Consider the following 25,683-nt stretch of genomic DNA (forward strand, 5'->3'; position numbering starts at 1 on the left):
GGAGTGTCTAATGCAGCCGTATGAGAACGAGGACTAATGCTTTATAAAGATGTTTTCTCTCCTTATTGAAAATTAATAATAGTAAAAAAAGCACTGTCTGTCGTGGAGCTGGGAGGGGCAAAAAAAAAAGAACGTGGAGAAGGTTGATTCAGCAGTGGAGATGCTGGCCTGGGTCTTGCAGTAGCCAGGATCTATTCCCAGCTTTGGCTCCAATTTCCCGTGTGACCTTGGCGAAGGTCACACAAGCCCGTGCCCGTGTCTGCTGCCTCCTCGGGGGCATCGCTCTCCCCGCACCTCCCTTTCCCCACCCGGGAAGCGGGGACGGTGGCATCCGAAAGAGACCTTGCAAAGACAGGGCTCTGCCGAGAGACAGGGCAGCGATGAGCACCCTGCCAGAAAAACAAGGCTCGGGCTCCTTATCTCCAGGCCGGATCAAAACCCGCCGGCTCTCAGGCTCCGTGTGATGGTTTGAGCTGAAGCCTGGTCCTCTGCTACGGCGGAGAGCTGGAAGGAGGCACACGGCTCCACGCAGCCATCGCTGGAGGTGGATCATGCGGCCCTGCCTGCCCTAAATGTCATATTCTTTGGGAAAAATTCCCATCCAAATTCCATGGCTCGCGGGTTTGGAGTTTGGGGGAAAAAAAAAAAAAGGAAGAAGAGCTTCTTTGCAAATTCTTTGGCTGCTGAAGAGCCTCTCGTTTCCGATCTCCCGACTGCCATGGGGCATCTCGTAAGATATATAGAGGTCGTTGTGTTTAGACAAAGGACACACAGAGAAAATAGCTGCAGTTTATGGGTGCGGCAAGAGGGGAAATGCTTTGAGAACTTTTTTATTTTTTTTTTTTTATTTTATTTAGAAACAGGCACAGAGTTTATTTTGGTCCAAAAGATAGTCACACACAACAGCTTTAAATGGCAAAACTACGCAAGAAAAATGAATAGTCTCACACGGCTTGAGCTGAAAATGCGTTTGGGAGAATACCTCCCCCGTTTGCTGCAGTCCAAGCGGTATCCACCAGTCTGGGGATTTATTTGCTTTTATTAAGGATGTTTCCTCAATCTAGGCTTTTTTCCTTTTTAATTTTATTTTTTTTCTAGCGCTCCTTTAGCGTTCAGGGTCCTATGGGATGCTTGTGATGAGCGAGGAAGGTGGACTTCTCATGTCCAGCTCCGGATCCCCGTCTCTCCTCCTGGAGTTGTTATTTTCCCCAAATGCATCTTCCCTCTGGGAAAATTCCCCCTGGAGCCGGGGGCTGGCAGCATCTGTGCTGAGTTGCCTCGGGTGGACCCTTGATTTTGCTTAGGAGAAAAAAAAAAAAAGCAAACCCTTTTCCATATTTGCGGGTCGGATGGAGATAAACATTCCCCATTGCTGCCGCTCTTACAGCGGGGTTTTGGGCTGTGGAGGGGGAAGCGTTTGGATGAGGAGTGGAAACATCCCGGTGTCCAAGGGATTGCTTTGAGTCATGATGCTCTGAAGGAGTTCAGGTCTGGTTCAGATTTCAGCGTGTTTGGCCAAGGATTTTGGGTGAAAACACACCCAAATGTGTCCGTGCCTGCACATGCTTCTTCCCGACGGGCCTGTTCAACGCAAGGTCAGTCCCCTCTTCTCGCCTCCTTTCCTTTTTGTTGTCGTTGCCTGAATTATTTTCTCCGGACCAGCCCTACCACACACGCCCAGTTCCTCACTGGGTGCCGGGGATCGCGTCTGCGGGGAAGGCAAAGCCTGTAAACAGGATGGGTGAGGGGAGCCGGCTCGGAGGCGCGGGATACCCAGGGACGGGGAGCTCCCGTGGTACCCAGGGGATGGGTATTTTGGGAGAGGTGCCAGCCCCCCACGTGCTTTGCTTTCTGATGTGCTCGAGTAGTCACCAGCCGGTCACCGGTAGTGAATTCTCCTGCCTTAAATATTCAGGATCTTTTAAAAGGAAGGGCTGTGCTTTGCTGCCTTCCCTTTGCTGCAGGTCAAGTGCTTGTTTCCCCTGGCCAGAGGATCCAGCGCATCCTTGGAAAGTCTCCATCCCTCGCCTTGGCTAACGGGTGTTTCTGGGGCTCCTTCAGAGTAGGGCTGGCTGGGACACACAGGAATGAGCTCCTGCCTTTCCCCTGGGACCCGGGATGATGGCGGGGGCACAGCCCGCATCCCGGCTCCCTGGAGCACATCTCAGCCCCGCTCCTCCTCGGAGCCATTTAAAGACACCAAAAAGCAGAGAAGCACAATCCTGCTGTGCTAAATCCCAGGAGCAGACCCTGAAGCCTCGAGGAGTTTCCCAGGGGTTCCTGTTGTGCCCCCTGCACATCACTCAGCCACGGGTGACGTGGTGCCTTGTGGTTGTTTCATATCAACATCCTGCGAGAGCTGATACGAGGCCAGTCTCCCCCCGGCCAGGGACAGGGATGCTCACCCCTGCCATGGCCACAGAGACGCCTGCCAGGGCCAGTGGTGCCAGCACACGGGCTCATTTTGATGTGGATGGTGGCACCTGGCTGGTGCACAGGGTCTGGGCACGTGTCCCCTCTGCCTGTCCCAGATGGGACAGGACACCCTTGCAGAGGGAGCTGGCAGCATCCCAGCCCTGAAGACTAATCCCCATTTTTGCATCCAAGCCCCCTCCCCTCCTCTGTGCGCCCCCCCTGCCCCAGGGGTCCCGCTTCTGGCTCTTGTCTGGGAGTTTAAGGAATTATCCTTGCAGGGAGCGAGCCTCTCCCGTGGCGTGTGTAATCCTGTTAATCCTACAGTGGGGAAGGGACATCGGGGGTGTGATGGGGATGGCTGGGCTGCCAGGGGGGGGACATGCCATGGGGGGCTCTGGGTTACAGGACAGCACGGCGGCCTGTGGGTATGGCTCAGTGCAGGGATGCCCTTGGGGGTCTCTGTGCCCCCCCAGCACCCTCAAGAGGCAGGGATGGGGCTGAATGCATCAAGGCTGGAAGGAAGGTGCCAGGGCAGGAGGTGTGACCATGTGGGGTGCAGCGGTGGGATGCTGGGTGCAGTGATGGGATGTTGGGTGCTGTGATGAGACTCTGGGTGCAGGTGACTGAAGACAATATTTCCCAGAATTCGGTTAACTTTGGGGCCTGCAGCCGAAAGCAGCGACTCCCAGATTTCCCGGTGAACAGCCCCTGGCCAAGCATCCATACTGGTGGCCGTGTTTGCTGGTGTGAACTGAGGGTGTGCCAGGGGGTGTTGGGGTGATGCTGGGGGGCTCCTGCCCGTGCTCCCCGCCTGCCCCTGCTGCCTTCCTGCAGCTCCTTCTTGCAGCCTGTCCCGGGGGCCACGAGCCAGCCCCTTCCTCGCACGGGATTGTTTTGCAAGCAGCGTGACAGGATGAGGAGGAAATGTGCCAGGAATGGCTCCATGGCCCCTCTCGGGAGAATCGGAGTCTATTTTTAACCCCCCCCTTCCCGCCCCCCCCCCCCCCCAACTCCTCCTCCCACTCCCCCGGGACGGCGGAGCTGCTGGGGCGCAGGCAGACGCAGCCTACAGAAAGCTGCCCCCCACTACCCGGGGCACGTCCCACCTCGTTGACACATGCAGACTTCCCTGTCACACGCTGGTGCCCTGGACGGACACACAGACCACACGTGCGATGCACAAACACGCTCACACTGGCCCCAAAGCCCTCCCTGCTGCCCTCCGTGCTCCCCACACATGGCCTGGCCCTGCGATGCTGTGATAAATCTGAATTATCCTGGGGCACGGAGGGCATCTGTCCGTTCCCGTGGTGGGGTTGCTTCTGGGCATCAGTTGGAGCAGCGATGCCACCTCTGCATGAGCCGGGGTACAAGGGGTGAGAGGGATGGAGGAGGACGGTGACAACCGGCTCTCGAGGTGATAACGCTCTCAGCACCTGTCCTAACGCCTGTGGGGGCACTCCAGCAGAAGGTGGTTTGGAAAGACGGAGGATGCATTGGGAATTTCGGGGGCAGGTTGAAAAGCAGCCCCCTTGGCAGGGCGAGGAGCAGGGGGGCTGTTGCTGTGGCCATGTGTCCATGCATCAGAGCCCGTCCTAGACTGGAGACTCAGCCCCGTTTCTCTCTTTCCTCTCTTACAGATTTCTCCAACCAAGTCAATTCCACGTCCCTGAACTCTCCCACGAGCCGGGGGCCCATGGCCACCCCGTCCCTCCACCCGTCCATCGGGCCGGGCATCGGCTCCTCGCTGGGCTCCCCGGGCCAGCTCCACTCGCCCATCAGCACCCTGAGCTCGCCCATCAATGGCATGGGACCTCCGTTCTCCGTCATCAGCTCCCCCATGGGCCCACACTCGATGTCCGTCCCCTCCACCCCCAGCCTGGGATTCGGCACCAGCAGCCCGCAGGTAAGGGGAAGGTGGTGGGGACATTACTGCTGCCTCTTCAGCCAAGGAGATGCCACCTCCGAGGGTTCCCAACCCAGACCCGGCTCTGCAACGCAGACGGGCACCCAAGGGTGGCAAAAAGCAGAAGCCCAAGGGGGAAACTAAGCTGAAGGCATCATGCTCCTCTGGCCAGAGATGGGTGGCTGCAGCCGCCTTTGGGGCTGCCCTGGGTGGGCTACGAGGGACCATCACAGCTGGACTACAGCCATCCATCACCTCCCTTCCAGTCCTGCCCTGGACTGGGGGTGAGAGGGGAGCAGTGACAACCCTTTGGTCACCTGCGGGCTGGTGTAGCTCTGGCAAGGGCTGGGGCCACCCTGGGACTGTCTGCACCCCATGCTTCTCACCCAAACGGTCCCATCCCTTCCCTGGGACGCGGCACGTCCCCTCCAGGGCCAGCCCCATGGCACGCACCGAGGGGTCCCCTGCCCGCTGCCCCTTTCTCCTCGCAGGGGAAAGGCTGGCCTTCGCTGGCTGAAGATTATGTAAAAAAGCTTCAACTACAGGGAGATAAGCTCTTTTTAAAAATAGCAGGATCGGGGCACGCTGGCCAGCCTCTGCCACCTGTTGCTGGCTGCTCGCACGGTATATGTTTAGTCAAAGGGCAGATTAAGGAATTGGCCACCACCTGCCACTCGCTGCGGGTTTATTTATTCCAGGCCCTCTTGGGGAGTCAAGCACCTGCCAGCACCTTTATTTTTAAATATTGGCCTGATTTATTTCCAGAGATAACGGGTCTTTCTACCCGGGGCTGGGGAGGGCTGGGCTCTGCTGAATCCCATCCCCAGGGACCCCCAGGCAGTTTCCCCAGGACCCAGCATCCCTGTGCTGGCCAGAGAGGTGACAGCTTTATTTTCCTTTTGATGGGCTTCTCCCATGAAGGATCTGTCCTGTGACCCCCATAGATGTGTGGGGGCTTGCACCCCACGGCCCGGTCCGGCTGGGTCCCGCTCCCGCCGGGAGATGAGTGGGGTGGACATGCCACCTCCCGTCCCGTGGCCGAGGGAAGGGGAACTGAAAGAACCCCTTGGAAACGGCTGGCCAGAGCAAAATTAGCAGCGAGAGCGCCGAGATGGTGGGGAAGGAGGGATGTGAAGCAACGTGGGGGTGAGCCGCAAGCCGGGGGAGGAAACGGGGAGGGGGCGACGCACCCCCAGTGTCGATGATAAGGCGCGGTTTGCTTTAGGGACCGACGAGCCAGAGGAACTGAAATAAAATGCAGCCACGGGGCAGAAAGGGGAATTGAGAGTGTGGTCAGATGGTGCCGGGGAGCGAGCTGGCAGCTCCAGCCCTCTCGGCGCGGTACAAGCGCCCGTCCTTTGCTCGGGGACTTGTCTTAAGTGGTTTTCCCAGAGGTGACAGTTAGGAGGTCTTCAGCCTAATGGCTCCTGCCATCTGTTCCCTGTCTGGGCACATTAGGTCCCTGTCTCCGTCCCCCGTTCCTGCAGTGGGCAGAGGCGCCTACCTGGGCCCGTGGAGGAGCACGGGAGCAGGAGGAGGAGGAGGGTGCGGGCAGGCAGCGGGGCCGATGCTCGGAGGGGAGCGCAGCCCCCCGTGCCGCTGCACCGGTCGGTGAAGCGCCGGGGGTAATGAGGCGTGTGGCCCCCGTCGCCGGGCGGGGATGGCACTGATGGAAGGTGGTTTGAATCAGATGGCAGATGCCACTTGCCATCAGGCCATGCCTCGTCGCCTCTGGAAAGCCAGCAGAGCAGAAGGGCATGGGATGCGGGGGGTGCGGTGGGTCCTGCAGGGTGGGTCCTCTCCATCCCAGCTCCTGCTGGCACCGGGGTGGGAAGGAGCCCTTTTGGGAAGGCTCCCAAAATCTGGGGTGTTTTCCCTTTGCTGTCAGGTCTGGCGGAGGCGAGGAGCCAGCAGCCCTTGGTGCCAGCGCCAAAGGATGCTCAAAGCGCTCTTGATGCCCTCCCTCCAGCACTGTGCACTTTCTGGGACCTTGCACGGCCCCAAAACCAGGCAGGGGTGTCCCAGCACCCAGGGAGCCCCCGAGCCCCCTCAGGGAGGGGATGCTGGCACCAAGCTGGGCAGGGAGTGAGGTGCATGGGGCAGGAGCCGGCTGAAAGCAGGGGTAGTTCATGGCGGTGAGCAAAGTCTCAGCCGGACCAGGAGGCTGGACCCAGCGGCTCTGCTGCATACTGGGATTTAACACAGATTTAAACCCTCTTACCTAAAGATTCTGGGAAAACAGGGGGAAAAAAAAAAAAAGCAGGATTTTCAGTAAGAGCAGAAAGGGAGGGACTTTCCCCACGGTTCGCAGGGCTCTGCGCGCCAGCAGCCGCCCCAGGCATCGCTGGCAGCAGCTCGGGGCGCCCGGGGGCGAGCGGGGAGAGATCAGACGCAGGATTAGGCTTTTCCAGAGCTGCTCTCTGCCTTTGCACGATGCTCTTTGTAAGGGTGCCTGGGGGACCGGAGAAGGGGATTGTTTTTTTCGGATGGGAGGAGGAATAGAAGCTCTGCTTGACAGCAGGGACAGGATTCGCTCCCCGGTGCAATGAACTGAAGAGGGAAGGGAGAGGAGCCGAGGAGTCCCGGCGTCACTGGGGAAGCAGAGCATCGGTTCCTCCCTCGTCCCCACTCGCTGGGCTGGGGTTCTCCTGCCCGGAGCAGAAGTGCTGTGCCAAGGCTGGGGGGGGGCTGCTGCCTCCCCCTCTGCCTCCTCCCTGCCTGCACGTGCTGCCAGTTTCGTTCGGTGGCCGCCAGCGGGAGGGGGGATGGCGCGGGGCAGGCTCCGGGGCGGTGTGGGAACCCCGGGGGTGCACGTGGTGCCTGCGCTGAGGTTTTGGGCTGGTGCTGCGAGAGGAACCCGTGACTTCCCCCCTGCCCAGCCCGGGGCTGACTCAGCTCCCACCGGGGCATCCTGCTGATGCACGGGGGCTACGGAGGGTGGGGGGATCCCACCACCCTCCTGGGCTCCACAGGGGCAGGGTAAAGCACTTGTCCTGTCTTGCTCTGCCCGCTGTCCCCCCCTAGATCCTCTTGGGGGGCTGCTTGGGTGGACTCTGTGGGCTGCTGGGGCTGGGGGAAGTGGTGGCGAAAGACTTATCTTCAGCAGGCAGCCGATGGCCTCTGCCTTCGCTCCCATGTGGCAGTGGCCGGTGACACAGCGTGACATGAGCCATGGCCACCAGCTGCATCTGGGAAATGGCTCCACTTCCCAGAAAATGCACTGGGAGGAATTTTGGGAGCCGGTGACCCTGAAGCCACAGGGGGACATGCCACTGCAGTGCTGGCAGCCCCTACTCGCAGGGTAGCACAGAGGGAGAGAGTCTGTGCCTGGGGACCCACAGATCCCAAAGAGAGTTGCTCCTGCCTGGGGGCCCACTCGTCCCTCGCCTCTCTGCCCTGTCACAGCGTAACGGAGCAGCAGCTAAAGCCCAGGAGTGTGTTCCTTGGCAGCACCGGATCCCGGCTGCCTTTGATTCATCAGCTGGCACGGGCAGGGCAGGAGAGGGAGGCAGATCCATCGCATTTCTTCAGGGTGGGTTTACCTTGCTCTGTTCCATGGTTATTAATCATCTGCCTGCCAAATATTCCCCACCAGCCTGGAGACTTTAAAGCCAGAGGAACGGCTGCGCTGCTTTAATTGACAGATCACAGGCCCTGGGACTTCCCTGAATTAATTTGTGACAAGTGCAATTGCTGATTATCTCTGTTAGGGTAGAGAAACACAGGAAACCAAAGCACAAATCCTGCGTATCCAGCCTGGATTTAGAAGTTGGCAGGGATGGAGGCTCTGCGACAGTCCCTGGCAGGCTGGTCCCCAGGAGGACAGCCACTGTGGTCCCAGCCAGCGCTGCATCCCAAGCTGACCGAGCCCAGCTCCCCATCCAGCCCCAGACCTCCCTGAACCTGCCCTGGGCTGGGCAGGGTTGCTGTGAGCTTGTCTCCCTTATCAGGATGAGTTGGTCTGACATCTCTGTGCCTCAGTTTCTCTGTACACGGGTGGATAACAGCCCTGCCCCGCTGCACAGGGCAACGTGGGAGTCAGCAGGAATCCTTCCCTCAAAACCAGCCCCACAGGGCTACGGCAGCACCCAGCTTCCACCCAATTCTTCACTTTCTTCACCCACTGTCAGGGACCCAAGCTCACCGGGGAGGGAAGGAGAGGGTGTGTGGAGAGGCTGCTGCCAGGATGGAAGTTGCAGAGAAGCGTCCCACCCGAGCCAGCTCTGGAAAGCCAGGCCCTGTTGCATCTGGGATCTATTTATTTGCTGTGCAGCTTTCCTTTGGAGAGATAATGCTAAAAGGATATCTATAAATTGCAGAGCTAAAGCGTGAGTGTCCTGGCCTTCATCATCCCTGCAAGTGCTCGCTCCCAGCCAGCAGCTCTCCCACAAACCGTGGCTGCAAATCATCAGCAAAAAGTCCTGGTGGCTTTGCGAGTGGTGGCTTTGGGAGTGCCTGGCCGTGGGGGCCGTGCCATGGCTGTGCCGTGGGCGAGGGTCTGCTAACGCAGGAGGAACTCACCTTCTCCTTAAATCATGCAGGAACACCCTTTGTGGGGCGGATGGGGTCAGCCCTGTGTGGCTCCTGGTGGTGCATGGGGGACCGGCCACATCCCTGCTCATGTCCCCACTCCTTCCACCCCAGGGCCAGCACTGAGACCCAGTGACATCCTGCTGCCAGCTCAGAGCCTTACCAGCTTTTATGCCAGGGCAGCAGATGAGCCCTTGTGCTTTTATTCTCTGGAAACATGTGCCCAAATCCTCCTGCTTTGTGGGTGGGTGTTTTAAGTGGTGCGTGTCCCCATTGGAAGCTTGTCCCCTGCTAGAAATGCCACCCTGCCTGGCCCTCCTGCCCCATGTCCAAGCACAGGGGAAAGCCCTGCTGGGAAGCTGGCTCAGCACCACACACCCCGTCTCCCCACTGAGCACTCTGCTTCTCTCTCGACAGCTCAACTCACCCATGAACCCCGTCAGCAGCTCAGAGGACATTAAGCCACCCCTGGGGCTCAATGGAGTCCTCAAAGTGCCAGCACATCCCTCAGGAACGATGGCCTCCTTCACCAAGCACATATGTGCCATCTGTGGGGACAGATCTTCAGGTAAGGCTGGTCCCTGCCCTGGATGGGTGCTCACAGCGATGCGGGGTGCCCTGGGAGAGCGTGGTGAGGGTTTCCATGGCTCCTTGGCTCCACTGGAGGCAGGGGCTCTCCATCAGGAGAGGAGCCACCCATGCCCTCAGAGGAGGGGACAAAAAGTCCCTTATTGACCAGCCTCCCCCAGCCCCTCTGGTCTGGGGCAGGCTCTGACCCGAGCCAGGAGACCCCAGGTCTCTGCGTGGCGGTGGTGTGACATCCTCAGCCCTGAGCAGCACAGCCCAGCTGAAGACAAGGCATTAGTGAGTGTCCCTCTCTCTCCCCGTCCTTTGATCTGTAGTGGTCTTGTCACATAGCACCAGATAAAAAGATGTGCTTCATATAGAGTCTCTCTCCACTCATGGGAGATAAAGATGTGCTATTTCCCTTTATTCTTACGCTGTTTTAAAAGCTTTCTGCTCCCTCAGTGTTCCAGTCAACTAGTTTGTGAGGTCCTTAGGGATGTCTCCTGTGCCTGTCAGGCTCCAGGGTTGGAAGAGGAGGGTGGGCATGCGATGCGGGGCTGGGATGTGTGTCTGGTGTGGGGAGTCATGGGGGGACACAGGGAGGCACCCCCTGTTTCACTGCTGCGCTGCCTCTCCCCTGTTGTATGGCTAAGAAATGGCAAGGGCTTTTCCAGGATATAAGGCATGTTATAGCCTATGAAGAGCATCCTGATTTTATGGAAGTCAAGGCGAAGCCGCTGCTCTTTAGCTCCTGCTCACAGCTCCGAGAAACCTCTGCTTTCCACAGACGTGGCGCTGGGGAGAGGGAGGGCAAAGAGGGGAGCTGGGGGCACCTGGGTCACTGGTGGGTCCCTTTAACCCAAGTCTCATCCCTCCTGCAGGTAAACATTACGGGGTTTACAGCTGCGAGGGCTGCAAAGGCTTCTTCAAGCGCACGGTGCGGAAGGACCTCACCTACACCTGCCGCGACAACAAGGACTGCTTGATCGACAAGCGCCAGCGCAACCGCTGCCAGTACTGCCGCTATCAGAAGTGTCTCGCCATGGGGATGAAGCGAGAAGGTAAGGCAGGGAGACCCTGGCCCCAGCACCCTTGGGTGCTGCAGGTACACGTCCTTCGTTAGGAGGCTCCGGCAGGCTCCTGTTGGCAACCGAAGCCAGCATGAGTCTTGCCAAGGGGCACCAAAAATGCACCACGTACTGCTTTTGCGCCACAGACATGGCCTCCAAGACAGCGGTAAGTCCCAGAGTGGTACCCACATGGGTGATGGACGGTTGCATGAGCAGGGGGCGATGAAAACTGGCAGGTCATTTGCCATCCGGGAACTTGCACTCCCCTTTTTGCAGCAGCTGCCATGTGTTGGGAGCAGCGATGGCGAAGACACCGAGCTCTTCCCTCGCCCTCCAGAGCCCCCTCAAACAGAGGTGCGAGAGCTCTCGGGGCTGAGTGTGCTTTGGGTGACAAATGCTGCCACCTGGCTTGGCCATTCTTTCTCTCTGGAGAACCGACGCTGATAAGGGGACATTGGCAAGATAGAGATGATGTTTAATCTGCTGGTTACTAATCACCGTGCTGCTGGGGAGGTGAGGGGCTCCTGCGCCTGTCTGCATGCTGTTTGTGCACACCTTGCTCAGGACGGGCAGGGAAACTCAGTGAATTAATGTCCTTCTCATCAGAGTCCGCTCGGGCATCAGCACCGAGCACCAGCTGCTCTAACTCAGTAGCATTCCCGAGCAGTAGCAATAATGGATTTTTTTTTTTCTCATTGGGAGGAAGAAAGAAATTCAGTCTCGTAAAAAGATATCCCTCCCCTCGCTGGAATTTATATTTAGGATCTAAAACTCCCTGGCAGTGCCTCTTCTAAATGCTCTTTTTAAATGCTGACGCCGTCTGTTTTGAACTGCTGGCAGAACAGGCTTTTACCAGACATGATGTGAAAATGACCCGGTGGTGCTGCTCAGTTCTCTGCTGCCTTCTCCCCTTACATCTTCAGAGCCACACTTGCCTCCCTGACTGGCCAGTAAACCCGTCCCTCTGGGTGCTGGGAGCAGCGCTCCAGCCCGGCTCTCTTTGAAGAGCACTTAGTCTTGTCTGGAGCAGTGATTAAATAGGGCAGCACCGGAGCCGCCCCGAGTGTTGAGCAGACCCTGCCACGCTTGATTTATGGGGTTACCTAAGGACCCACGACACCAACGTCAAAGCCGAGGTGTGGGGGGATTGCAGCGGGCTTGGAGGCACCCAAGGGACCTCCCCAGCCCTTCAGAGCTTAACCCTTTGGTGCTTGGAAACGAAGCCTTCTGGCCCAAGTGAGGATGGGTGGCACAGGAGGCAATGGCTCTGCCAGGGGTGGCTGTGAGCAGAAACTTGGTTGGAGAGAGCACGTGGTTGGAGGGGGTGGAAGAGCTGGTATCGCGTTCCTTTTGATAGAAACACAATGCACAACTGGAACCTCCAAGGAACACCACTGGGCAGAGCTTGGGATGCTCATGGTCCCCTCCCCACACTCACCCAAAGCAATACATGTTTGATAGAGGGTTTCTCTGGGACTAAGAAAAGCTGCTTCTTGGAGCCATCACCAAGTAGTGGTTGCAAGGTCTCCCAACTCCTCGCTCTCTGCCCTTTCCTCACTCCTGTCGTTCTTGTCCTGTTTGCGTCACTTCCAGCTTGGTAGGAAAGAGAAAACCTCTGGTCTTAAATGGAGAGATTAAGATATTCAGAACATGCCTCTAAAGATGAGTGGTGCAGAATTGTGGCTGCTTTGCAGATGGGCAGAGCCATGGGGCCTGCTGGATCCCACGGGAGATGCGTGGCAGGAGGAAGAAATAGAGGGAGGAAGGTCTAATCTCCAGCCCCGGGATACTCAGGTGACTAAAAAGAAGTCAAGAATTCTCCTGTGTGTTCAGCAGCAGCACTTGCTTCTCAGGGGAGAAATGCTGGTGTGGATAGATGTGGAGCATCCCCTTACCCTGGCGTTGTCTTTGGAGCCTTGCACCAGCAGCTGGAGACCCACTTTCCTTTTAGATCCCTAGAACATCTCAGCCAACGTCTGTAGGGAAGGGAGCATCAGCAGTAGTGCTTTTAACACTGACATCCTGTGATCGGGTACCTGCTTCATGCCTACCGTTAACAGTGATTGCATGGGCAGCACCACTAAAATTATAGGCCCATTAATTAATTTCTGAATGGTGGTGGAATTCCCCAGGGAGCGCGTACAGTATGAGGACTCTATTAATTCATCTTGATTAACATTATCACAATGAATACCAAATGAATTCATAAACGATCAGTCAATTATTTAAAAGTGTGACAGATGGGAGCTTTGTAACTCTGGGAGTGCGCTCAGGCAGTGCTGGCTGATCTTCTGATGCTGGTGTTGCATGAGGAGAGCTTCAGAGAAGAGCAGAAGCTGGTCCATCGGCAGTCAGTAGATGTTTGGGGTATAATCCCCATGTAGGGAAAGATGGAATAACCCCCCGATCCCCAAATAAAGCTCTCTCTTGTTATAAACCTAAAAATTCCCAATGTCTCATGGCAGGTTTGGAGATGTCCTAGACCTGAAAGTGAGAAGCTGGGTCTTGCGAAGCTTTTCCTTTGAGCAGCTCTTGAGTTTCACTTGTGATATCCACCTGATTTGTTAAAAAAAAAGGTCTCCTTCCCGTTGCATCCATCCCAAGCTCACTGCTGCTGCCCATCCTCCTCACCGCATCTGTTTTGGGGGAGCAGTTTGGGGCCAAGTCCTACATTGCTACATCCTTTTGCCTAAATACTCACTTCAAACATAGCTGGCTTTTTATCCTCTGGTGTAAACTGTTGCACCTTTTAGGTGACAGAGCCAGGGTAATGGGCCTCATTTCCCTAAAAAATATCTTGCTCTGGAGACCTAATTTATAGCTACGTAAAGGCATAGCAGATTCCTGCTTGGGAAGTCTCTCTTGTAACCCAAAGGTATTTGTATGTCATGGAAGTACAGTAAAACCCCCTAAACTAAGCACTGTGGCTCTGGTGAGAGAATAAGGCATCCTGCATGGTGGTGAGAAGTGCCATGGCCTGCAGAGTGGTGCTGGGAAGAGGGGTGAGGGTCACGTTTGTACCCAAAAACCTGTGCCATAAGGGTAAAAGGAAGGGATCTCTTACATAGCTAAGAAGTTGGCTTAAAGGACTAAAATCAATAGGACCTCTTGGACAGCTGATGGAGCTCTGGAGGGGTTTGATCCCGACACCTGGAGGGTCTCCAGGTGAACAGGCCAAAAGCAGAGTTGGAGGGATGGACCTTGAGCACATGCTTCAGGAGATGAGGTGGTGTATCCACAGAGGAGGGAAGCAGAGGTGGCCGCGGGGTACTGTTGGAAGGAGGGGACGTTGCTTCAGGCTTTGCTTTTGCAGTCAGGTCTCGGAGATCTTGGCTTAAAGAGTTGAAAGGCAGCAGAAGTCAAAGATTCCTTCTGGTGTCCAAGGCCAGGTTAGACAGGGCTTTGAACAACCTGGTCCAATGGGAGTTGTCCCTGCCCAGGACAGGGGGGTGGAACTGGATGATCTTTAAGGTCCCTTCCAACCCAAACCATTCTATGATTCTATGGTACGTGCATCTCTTCTTGCTGCTCCCTGTTAAGAACACGTAAGATAGATAGTGACGCCGTGTTCACACTGAATGAGCCTCATGGACTCTGAGGTATTGCAGCTATAATAAATAAGCAACTGGGAGTGTTTTTCCCCTATGAATTACTGCCAGCTGTGTGAGGCTTTGGTTTTTGTACTCCGTCTCCCACTAAATACCGGATAGTCAACAAAATTAAGATTACCATCAGGGATCTTGACTAATGCAGGGATTATTATTGTGGGGGTGGCTGTTTGCGTCCAGAAGCAGAACTCTCTCTGCTCGATCTGTTGCTCATTAGGGTCTTAAGGTGTCTGTGTATCGGCAGCCTTATATTTTAAAAGGGAAAAAAAAAGTGGAAACTGCCTCTGAGTTAGGGAGGCAGAGGTCTTGTGAAGAGGTGGGAGTGAACACAGAGGGTCTTGGGATAAAGGTGTCTTGCGTGCACCCCATTAGCCGGGGTTAACTTCTGGGGTGAAGGGGGTCGTCGCAGACTACAAACCCCGCGGCCTCGCGTTGCAGCACATCGCTATCTCATGTGAGGAGGTCCCGGCCCCACCATTGCTGGCAAGGCCGGCGGATCGCACAGCGAGCAGGAAATACCAGCGAGGAGCCCTTTCTCATGCTCCCGCCGGCCGCCCTTGGACGGCTCACAGGGAGCAGCCGTTGGGAACCGGCGCAGCCCAGCCCCGCTCCGTCTCCCGCCTCTCCTTCCCCCAGCGCTGCCTCCGGACATGAGCCTGAGCCAGAATGTCTCCGTTGGACCTGCTGGGCTGCCCAGTTTGTTAACTGGGGGCTACCACTTGTGGAGCTGCAGCCTGCAGTGGAGCGCTGACGGCGGCGTTTGATGCTGACCAGGTACAATGGATGTTGATGGATCTCCACCGGGAAGCTCGTAGCCCATCTGGGGACCAGAAGGTTGTCCTCTCCCAGCGGCTGCAGCTCAGGCTGCATAACCAACCCCCAAGATTGTTCCTAAATCCAGGTGCAGATACCGTAACGGTGGTGGCCTGGGTATGGTGCGGCTGCAGCTTGCCTCCATCAGCTGCCGTGACATGATCCAGAGTCATGCTCTGAGGATCCAGGACATCTTCTGTTCGGCTGCATGCCTGATCCCTGGCTCCAAGACTTCATTAAATGTCACAGCCTGAGATAATTATTCTTCTTCCCCTGTGTTTGTGGGTTGGTTTTCCCCCTCTTACTCACGCTGCCGTGAGCTGGGGGATTTAACCTCAGAGGGCTTGGACTTGCAGCGTTGCAGGGAGCTCAGAGACTTCCACATGTCTCTGGGGAGCTGCTCAGATAAATCAATTAGTGCAGAGGGACCGAAGTTTCCCTGTGTTTTGCTGTGTCTGATCCCCCTGCTGCCCCCCTGCACCCCTCAGGGCCATCCCAGCTCCTGGAGCATCTCTCGGGACCAAGAGGAGCAAGAGGAGTCTGGGGAGAAAGAGCAGGAATTCGGGTCTCCAACTCGCTATCCAAGTGAATGTAAAAGCAGGCAAGTGGCCATACCCCAGTGAAGGGGCAGAGTTCAAGAGCATGGTTATTCTTAGTAATAATTTTGGAATGGAAAATGTCTTTCAGCTTAATGAGCTTGTTTCTTATATCCTTTTAAAGTGCTGCTCTTTAAACCAGCTGGTTAAATGATGCTGGGTTTGTTTTCTGTTTTTAAGGATACTCTTAGGTTGAGAAAAAGGGTTTGGTTTTTGGTTTTCTCTCATTGCTTTAGCAATGCTGCTGTTTGCTTATACCTTGCAGTGTCTGGCTTTTGAGTGTGAAGTGAGCTGGTGATTTTTGCTGTTGTTTTCCAAAGCCATTCCCCCTGTGGATTGACTGCAAGCAAAGGTTTCAATCCACTTTTTAACACTCCATTTCACTGAAGTTACGTTTTTTTATCATCACGGCGGTATTTTGCCTATCTTGAAAAAAAATAATGCAGCATTCAACTGAAAATGTTGGAGAAAACACCACCATTTATTTATTGTCTCTCAGCTTTTGAGGTTGTTTGCGGTAGTAGAAAGCTGCGTCTTTGAAAGAAAAGGAGGCACGTGGAAGCAAAGCAGAAGAAACACCGTCTGAATTAGTTTCCTCAGCTATGGGGACATTTTCAGTATAAACGTACTTCAGGCGTAAGCGCTTCAAGATGCCAATGATACACAGCTAAGATGCAGCATCATAAAAAGGCAGCAGAGCCTAATAAATTCCACCGCTAGTGGAACGGAAATCCCCAATAACCCTCCACCCGGCACTTCATAAATAAAGCAGCCACCCATTCCTAGGCCAAGAGGCGACTGAGCAGGTTTGGGTCTTGGAGGCCACCAGAGCCTTTGGGCTCTCCAGGAGGAGGATGGTGTGCCCTCTCGATGCAGGGGCACATCCCCAAAAAATGTCCAGGTTGGAGCGGTCTGGAAAGCATCATCATCATCCCCGTTTGCCCTCTGGATCCCTGCCTCTGTCTGGGAATGGCAAGGAGCAAAGGGAGTGAAGGTGGGAGAGGATCAGAGGATGCTAAGAAGAACAGGAGAGCCAAGACCAAAAAATGCATCTTCTGTTGGCCCATGGCTTTCACGCTGCCCGAGAAGCAGGTTGAGCATCGGTGCCTGTCCCCCACAGAGCTGGGCTCCCCGTGCCCAGGGACTCTGTCCCCCAGAGAAAACCCCATTCAGTCCATTTTTGATGGGAGTGAATTATCCTTCCCCCTCCTCCCCCGTGAAAAGAAACAAACCCCAGCCAGTCATCCACGCTATTGTTCCTGGAAGGATGGATTTTCCTCTTGGAAACAAGCGCTCATCTGTATTAGCGCTGGGTAAGTGGTAATTAGGAGCCGCTGTCGCCTCCAGCTCTCTCCGAGCAAACAAACAAGCCTGCGATGCTCCAGCCCACCGGGGTCTCAGAAGAGCCTCTGCCTCGGTGGAATATCCTGTCCCTTTTGTGCCTCTTCCTCCCCTCGTTAACATTCCTCTGGTGCCCACCGACTGTGGCAGTGGCCCTGGCTGGTGGCCGTGCCACAGCATGGGGGACCCGGCTGTGGGCATCCTCCTGGCATCAAGGACCAGGCTTTAAAAACAGAGCATGCACTTGACGTCTTTCTTTCTTTTTTTTTTTTTTTTTTAAATCTAATTAGTCTGCAAATCACAGCATCAGGTTTCTCTCCACAAGACCAAGGCTTAAAAAGGAAAGAAAACTTGAGCCAGCGGATTGGGATTCAGGGATATTCACATGGCTCAAAGAACAGGGACTTCGCAACGTTCATCACAAGGCGTCGGGGACGCTACAGTGTGTTCTCAGTGGTGTCCTCCAAGTCCTCCCGAGAGCCTCAGCGAGCAGCTTGTTCTTCTTCTGCAGCTGCAAAGTTCATTAGTCAACCACAGCCACCAACCCGGGTTGTTTGGGCACCTGAGCTGGTTTGGTTGCTCATGTTGCAGTGGACTCCAACCCATTTATGTGCACCATGAGCAAAGGCAAGGTGACCAGTGTGGATGTGCACACCAGCAGAAGATGGATCTGGCATTTTTGCACATCAGCCCTCAGACCTGGGCAAGTGAAGCTCATCTGCGATCCACGGGATGAGACATTTTGGTTCCTAAGCAAAGCGAGGTCACCAAGAAGTGGTCTTGACACATGGGGCTCCGTATCTTGCTTTACCACGGCCTGGGGATGTGCAGATGGGCTGGAGAAGCTTGAGATGAAAAATGACAGCAACTGGCCTTAGGCGAGCACAGGCCAAATCAAGCAGAATGACACGAGAGCCTCTTCGTCAGGTGCCACGGAAACACAGGCTTCTCTCCTTGGCTGGGCTGAGACATAGCTGGAGGAGGTGGGGCTGCTTCTCAGAGCTCTTCTACTGCAACATCTTTTTTTCTCCTCAAGTGGATTGCAAGGTTTAAATGCTTCCCTTATGCTGAGAAAATCAGACTAGAAAACCTCTCAACCATATGAGTCTCCTTGAAGGAAAACAAAAGCACTGGCAGGGCCATCAACTCAGAGGAGAGCGTGCAGAAGCTCATCTCTGGAAACACGGCGGGGCAGGTAGGGCTGGTGTAACCACAGCTTGGGACTGCTTTGCTGGGCTGCAGCAAGCAATATAGCTGGCTCACCTCCTGCATTTAAGATGAATAGACCCTCACCATTGATCAAATGCTGCGCCACCCCCATGATGAGAAAAATCAGCGTCGTTGGGAACAGCATGGTCCTATGAGTGGATCTTGTCTAACAGCCGAGCGGTGAGGGGGAAGGACAAGGACACGGGATCCTCTCAATGGCTTCCCTGCATCCATCCCAGACAAGCCCCGTAGTTTGTCCAGACGAGCCCATCTGCTGAGGCAGTAATTGAGCGCGATGGGAGACGGGAGGGTCACGCTGGTCGTGCAGAGCCCTTGCCAGCCCTTCCCTCCTCCTGGTGAGCGGCAGCTCAGCCCCAGCAGTGGGGATGTGTTCTCCAGCCCTTCACCTCATTATCACCATCTTACTGCAGTAAGAACAAGAGAGCCCAGCTGAGGTTTGGAAAGGTCCTTGTAGGTCACGCTGTCAAGTGCCTTGTTATCACAGGCACTCTGTAGTTTAATCCTCTTCCCAGGGTATTCTGGAACAGAAGCTGGATGTCTCCTGACCCACCCAGCCAAGCAGGAGGGCACAGAGCGGAGGGGCATCAATGATGAGCAAGAGAAGGGAGCCAGCAGCAGGACCAGCTCCCCTGAATTGCCATGCTGTGTCCCTGCTAATCTTGCAAAGCATCACATGTGAGACAGGAGGGAGAAGCATCTTGTGGCCTCTCCAGAGTTCAAAATACTTATTGACTTATTTTTTCTTAAATATACATTGATAGTATTTGGGTTGGAGGAGACAGTTGCAGAACTCCTCAGTATTTTTGTCTTTAGCCTGTGACTTTACAACTTACATGAAAGCAAGAGAAAAATCCAACAAAAGCAACAAGAACCAAATTATATAATGATCTTTGTTTCTAAATTTTACTGTGTTACAGGGATGGAGCACCATCCATCCCGGCCCACAAGACTTCTGGGAAGCCGAGAAGAACAAGGTATTCCCATTTCAATATTACCAGTCAAGCTGCCACGCAGCTACCATGTTTGTATTTCTCTTTTTTTAAAAAGATAAATAAAAAACAAAGCCACAAAGAAACCCAGCTCCCAAACCAAATCCATTTGAAAACTCTATTTTTGTCATCTTTACCATGGTTCATTTGACTAATCCCCAGTGGGAGTGGGGAGTGGACTCCAGAGATAAGGTCCTAGGTCTTTATGGTGAGGGGTCTCCTCACTGCTGAAGATTTTCCTTCACACAAACATCCCACACTGTATGATTTTTAAAAAAAAAACAACCTGATTTTCTTGGATACTTGCTCCTTCTTTCCTTCCCCCTACCCCACCTGCTATTTTTTCCTACATCTCAAGAAACACAGTCCCCATTCTTTTCTGAAACGGTGATGTGTCCCTCAGCATCTCTACTAAGAAGGAGCACCAGCTTGTGAGGTCCTCAGCAGGTCTGGGGAAATACTGATTGCAGTAAATTGCAGACCTCTACCGCTGGGTTCATGCCAGTGGAGATCAGAGACATGGAGGTCTCTGCTGAGAAGCTCTGTGACTGGGAGCTCGTAGACACTTTTGCCTGCTCCTTGCGCTTTGGATGTCCTCTCAGTTCTGCGGGGCTTCTGAAGCACAGGCTGCAAGGATGGCTGCATCTGCAGGGAAGCCCAAGCCTTGGAAGCCACAGAGTACAAGAATCTTGGGTGCACCTGCAAATCCCTGCGCTCTTCAGGAGAACGTGCTGGGCTTGCCACCCGTGGAGCTGAACGATGCTTCAGAGTGAATCTGAAACTGGGAAAGTGGAAACACTAGGTTTGAAAGGAATTCAACCTCTGGATCCTGAAGAGGGACTTCGGGAGTGCCACACCTGGAAGAACGAGGTGACAGCAAGATGCCGATAGGAGAGGAGTCCATGTGTGCACTGGGAAGTGTACCCCAGGGCCAGGCACAGAGCTGCTGCAGCAGCAAAACTGTTGCTCACATGAAGGATGAAGCTGTTCCCACGTCATTCCTCGGGCTGCCCGTAAGGAGAGAAAATAACATCTACAGCTGAGTCTAGCATCTAGAGGAGTTGCTGCCTCGCAGGCATCCCCAAAAGCTACATCCAACAACCCAGGCTGGGCAGATGCCCTGCTTTGTTTGCAAGTGAGGAGCAGGCCAGGTTCATAAACACCTGGTAACGTGGGTCCTGTGATCAAGCAGCAACTGAACTTCAGGTAGTAGTCACCTCATCCTGCAGATGCACACCTCGGTGAAGACCTGTGCATGAAGCTGCTGCTTAGAGGGGAGGGGGGATAACGGCATCTCTGAGCTCACCGTGGGGAAACAGGCACTGCTTTCCCACAGCCCAGAGCTCCAGGGACAGGAGGTGGATGGAGTGTGGGCGGGAGGGGATTGCAGAGTGATGCCAGGCTTGTCCTGGCTTTGGAGAAGGGCTGTCTGGTCGTGGAAACACGGGGATGACAGAGCAGGTAACGCTGCTTGGTTTATCTTTGGAGCTGACATCCTCGGTGCGCATACGCCATCTGCTCTGCCCGGCGTGTCACTCCAGCTGGGCAGGGGTGAGGGTCGGGACTTTGTGTGGGGCTGAGCGGGCTGGGATGAGCCAGCTTCCCCCTGGCCAGCTCAGCAGCCAGCAGCAGATCCATAGAAATAACTTCTCCATCTGTCCCGATCGTTGATATCAGCGAGATTCAGCCAAATCACTAGCAAACGCTGTCGCAATGACCTGTGGGATCCACTCTCTTACAACCCTCCAGGTGTATCTGATTCTTCAACTCTAAGAATGTGGCTCTTGTTTTTGATGGGGTTGAAATTTGGAAACTCAAGGCTTTAAGTAGCCACTGTCTCCCCAGACCTCGGCAATGCTTTTCCCAGCATCCAGCCAATTCACTGGTGGCTGAGCAAGAGGATGTGTTTTTTGGACTAACACCCCGTCCCGGTGGTGGAGGTGGTTGATCTCAGAGCAACTATTCTTTGCACCTTTATCCTTGAGACCTGCTGCAACTGTGCGTCAGGTCTTTGGCATTTAAGTCATTTTATAAAATCCCATTTGTTGAGGGTTTACCTTTCTCTTAGGCTTTTCTGTTATTTAGTAGGTGTTTTATCTCTTCTAATGTGCCCAAAGGAGTTCTGGTGCATCTGTGCTGTTGAGGAATGGTTGGCATTAAGCAAAAACTTCTAGCCTTTTGATGATTGAGAAACCAGGAGGCGGGGGGGGGGGGGGGAGGGGGGAGAAATTTAAGCAGGATTTTATGTTAGCCTGAAAAAGCGAAGAGAAGAATCCGTGCCAGACAAGAGCCAGATGGACAAAAGCCACGAGACAAATCTGAGCTCCGGCAGCAGCCGCTCACCTGGCTCCGGCAGAGCAAGCGGAGAGCGCTGCGTGGGCCTGGGGAGCCTCTGCAGCCCATAAAACTTAAAGAGCAGCTTGCATAAAAATAACCTCTTCGCTTTTTGCATAACAGCTTTCACATGGCAGGAGCCTGACGGGCAGCACACGGCACCGGCGGCGGCCGCGGAGAAGGGGGGGCAGCAGTGGAAACCAGCCCCAGGCCTTCGCGTGCTGGGGTGGAGCCGGGTTAATGGGATCACCGTCCCTACAGGACTCTTTTAGCATGTGTCTTAATTTCCTGTTTTTTAAGAAATAAGTTTTATACCCTAGGTTTTATTTTTGTGCTTGGCGTGGAGGCTGGTCCCACTGATTGCCTGGAAAGCCTTGCTGTGTTACAGGCAGCTCTGATTTCCTTAGAATGATACCTGTGCCCCTGCTGCTTTCTCTTAACATCACGTAACCGGCTTCAAATTCAGCAGAGAGGTAAAGTGTTAGGATAAATGTCAATAAATAGCCAGCCTTTTGCATTACTGAGTGCCTCAGTCAGTCCTCAACGAAGAGCTGGATAGGTTCAGGGAGTTGTCTCTCATGACCAGTGATGGAAACTCCAGTTGCCTGAGCTGTTCTCGGCTAGACTGGGCTAAATCGTACTGTGGGAAACAACAGTGCGTGGAAAAGTGGGTGATTTTGGGGTATGTAACGTGATGATTGAGGAGGAGATAGCTACCGGTGTAACTGTCTGCATAAAGCTACTTTCCAGGATTAGGGAAAGCATGTGCGCTGGTTTCAAAGGGAGATCATTAATAGTAATATTGTTATTAGCATCTAATAAGTGTTTTTGATCTCTGCGCTGTTCAGACATTAACCGTCAGCATGTGACATGCTTCTGGCTAGATCACTCCTACCACACAGGATTTGGGACAGGTCTCTCCTGTCTGTTTAGAAGTTGCCCAGAGACAAAGATGGGATGGTGGTTTGCATAGAGCCCCTGGGGCAGATCCCTGCTCCCAGCTCCTGTCCCACGGTCACACCATCCTGCCACGGAGCCTCACGGCAACCCTCAGCATCACTGTTGGACCAGGGAACTAGATGCATGACATGACCTCCAGGGGAATTCAGCACTAACAGGCTCAGAAGATGGTTGAACTCTGGACTTAAGCTTTAAACTGACCAATTTCTCTTTTCTTTAGGATTCCCTTAAGCTATCGCTTCAGCCATCCGTTTCCCTCTCCCGTCGTGACTTGCTGTGTTGCTTCCTTTGCGTTTCATCATTTGTCTTTAACCTTTTTGCTTCCAGGACTGCTCACTCTGCAGAAGGGGGAGTTTCCAAGCAGAGGCCAGGTCGGAGTGGGAGCCTCCCTCCCCGTGCTCCCACGGGAGCAGCTCTCCCAGGCCAGGGCTGGTTGACGGCTTCCCCCAAAACCTCCCACCTCCTTGGACTAACCAAGCCTGAGACCCACTGACCACAGTGGTGGGAGAACCCACATCAGATGTCTGTGTGATCCTACAGGTCTGAGGATGCTTTAAGTTTTCATGGCCAAGTAAAGCTCTGTAGAGCTTCAGGGTCCCACCTCAGCCCATGACACCGTGACCAGGAGCTCTAGAGTGACACTGTCCCTTCTCTGTCCACTTCCAGCCGTCCAGGAGGAGAGGCAGCGGGGGAAGGATCGCAATGAGAATGAGGTGGAGTCGACAAGTAGCGCCAACGAGGACATGCCCGTGGAAAAGATCTTGGAAGCTGAACTCGCAGTGGAGCCAAAGACAGAGACGTACATTGAAGCCAATATGGGCTTGACGCCGAGCTCGGTAAGGGACCCCTTCCCTTGGCCCCATCCCGGACACTCGGGACAGATGGGATGGCTTGTGGAGCCTCAGGGTTGACCTGGCATGAATACGGCAGCGAGCCTAGGTGAGAGAGGGGTTACCTTATGGGAAAAGAAATAAGTAGAGCTCAGAAATGCAGCTTCTTAGCTCTGCTGTAGATGTGTGAGCTTAGATGAAAGCATGAGGAAAGCAAACCCCCTCTGTCCCTCCACAACCACCAGCACTGATAGTCATCTATCTCACAGCCATAGCGAAGGAAAAGATACTGTGAGATGTAATTAGAAGGGCTCACAGAGAAGATTTTGTTTTAGTTAACAGCCCTTCGTGCTAAAAGACAGGAAGACACTCCACACTCTGAAGAGCTCAGAGTCCAATCAAACCAATAAACAGAGCTGTGTGGCTGAAGTGCAAAGAGATAAGAGCTGTAAAATTGGGGTGTGACTTTTCAGATGCAGAATTATACAGCTGCTTGGCCTTAAGCAGAGGAAACCTGGAGAAGTTTGCTTTCAAATTCCTTTCCCATTCAGAAGCTTGCATTATAACTGGGGCTGCTCAAAGCACCTGGGCTCTAACAGCACCTTGTGTAAACAAGGGAGAGCAGACGGGGAAAAAAGTGAGAAGCTGTGATGAGGGAAATTGTCTCGGTGCCTTTCCTAAGAGATTCCCTTATCAGCAGGTTATAGCTTTGCTTAGAGAAAGCCTCCAAATGGGAGAACCAACCTATCATCTGAAATTCTGTTTTTAGGACAGGCCCTACACCAAGCCCTCTTGAAGAGCCCTACTGCAGAGAAAGTTCTTGCAGCATTTAGGATGTGGTCCCCGTTCCTCAATAGCCCCTCTTCCTGTGAAAATAATGGGAATAGGGAACACAACTGCAGTCGAGGCGACTAATATAGCAGTAGGGTCAGGAGTGGGGCTAATTACCCCCACCCCAGGTACGCTGGGGAAGCCCTGGGATAGTGTGGGACTGGGAAGTCTCAAAGCAAAGAGAGGGAGAGGCAAAAAAATAAATTGCCGTGCACCATCGTGTGTGTGGTTTTGGGGCCGGGGTGAGCTGCACATGTTTAATTTCCCATTTGCCTTTCGGCGATGCCTTCTGTGTTTGCGGGAGCGGGCACCACTACTGCCAGGTGTCACCCGGGGGTGTCAGAGGGTATAAATGATCCCAAGAACCTGCTAGCTGTTGCCGGGATTGCTGCTGGAGCGGGGAGCATCTCCTGGCTGCCCAGCAGTCCTTCGGGGGGGCACAGGGGTCAAGCCGGGGCTCTGTGAGCTGCAGGCGGGCTAAGCCAGGAGAGCAGGAACACACACTGAAATATCCCTCTGCGTTTCCTCTTGCTCTCTGCTAGGTGTCTATGAGGCTGAGATGATGAAATGCAGCTATTTCTGGGAAGTGGAAGGTCTCTGCAGTATTTATTTTCTGCTACAATAATACTTTATCTCTTTCTTCATATATGAGGCCGGAGGATTGAGCAGGGAATACCGTATCTGGCAGGGCTTGACAAGAGATCTCGGAGTCAGGCTGCTCCTTGTAGGAGACTTAAGTCTTGACTGCCTCTATGGGATGCTCTTTTTGGCCTTTACCTACAAGGACACTTTATGGCTGGCTTGCTAAGTGAGGCTTTTTGGTGCAGCAGGCTTCCTGCTAAGAACGGAGACGATTCCTAAGGGAAATTCTCCAGAAACAGATCCAGGGCTGTGGTTTGAGAGCCCAGTTGCACCCTGTGGGCAGCGATGCCATCCAGCCGAGGGTCCCATCGCTACGGAGATTCAAGGGGCTTTTTTGGAGGAGGCAGCCCAGCCGTGGTTAGTGTGGGGTTTGGAGAGGCTCTGACGGCTATCAGGATTAAAAATACTTCAGGGGAGTTGTAGCCAGCGTTGTGCTGACTTGAAAACAAACCCCAGAGAGTGAGCTGAAATAAATGGCTTCGTCTGGCACTGCGTCTCCTCAGCCTCTTGTAGCAAATTGAAAGCTGGTTCCTGCATAATTCAACACGCATTACTGTGAACAAGGATGTGTGTTGCATCTAAATAGAAGCAGGAGGCTTGTTGAAATGCCCTATTATTGTCAAGCGGCTTCTGTCGATGAGGTGACATTTGTAGCAGGTTTAGCAGATGTATGAGATCAGCAGCTCACGGTGAGGAGGCCACCGGATGAGGCGAGGGAAGACGGAGGAGCTGCCCTCCTCCTCCTCCCAGCCCTCCCCAGAGAGCCCATGGGATGGAAAGGCAGAGAAATTCAGTCCCTAACAGACACAGGGTAAAACGCAAGCTGTTTCCTATTAGCCTGGTGTGTTGGGTCCTTTTATTTGCACCCCTGCACCTTAGTCCATCTGCGCTGAACACTGCTGGTGAGGACGTTTCCACCAGGCTGGAAGTGTTGGGATGCTGTAGGAGTTCACACCCTCCTCTCCCAGATGCTCTCATGTCTGTGACTGTCGTCTTGTGCCGCGGTCCCCTGGCTGCTCCG

General features: G+C 54.2%; 1 protein-coding gene across 1 annotated transcript in view; it reads left to right on the forward strand.

Annotated features, from left to right (window-relative positions):
• The first annotated feature begins 4,060 nt into the window (after nt 1-4,060).
• RXRA (retinoid X receptor alpha) overlaps nt 4,061-25,683 on the forward strand; it is a 37,233-nt gene continuing 15,610 nt past the window's right edge. Inside the window, exons 1-4 of the mRNA XM_074161404.1 lie at nt 4,061-4,321; nt 9,269-9,419; nt 10,300-10,479; nt 23,026-23,195. Of these exons, the coding sequence (XP_074017505.1) occupies nt 4,112-4,321; nt 9,269-9,419; nt 10,300-10,479; nt 23,026-23,195 (711 nt within the window). The 5' untranslated portion in view covers nt 4,061-4,111. The remainder of the gene's footprint in view (nt 4,322-9,268; nt 9,420-10,299; nt 10,480-23,025; nt 23,196-25,683) is intronic.

Source organism: Numenius arquata, chromosome 19, assembly GCF_964106895.1.
Source record: "Numenius arquata chromosome 19, bNumArq3.hap1.1, whole genome shotgun sequence".
Lineage (NCBI taxonomy): Eukaryota > Metazoa > Chordata > Aves > Charadriiformes > Scolopacidae > Numenius > Numenius arquata.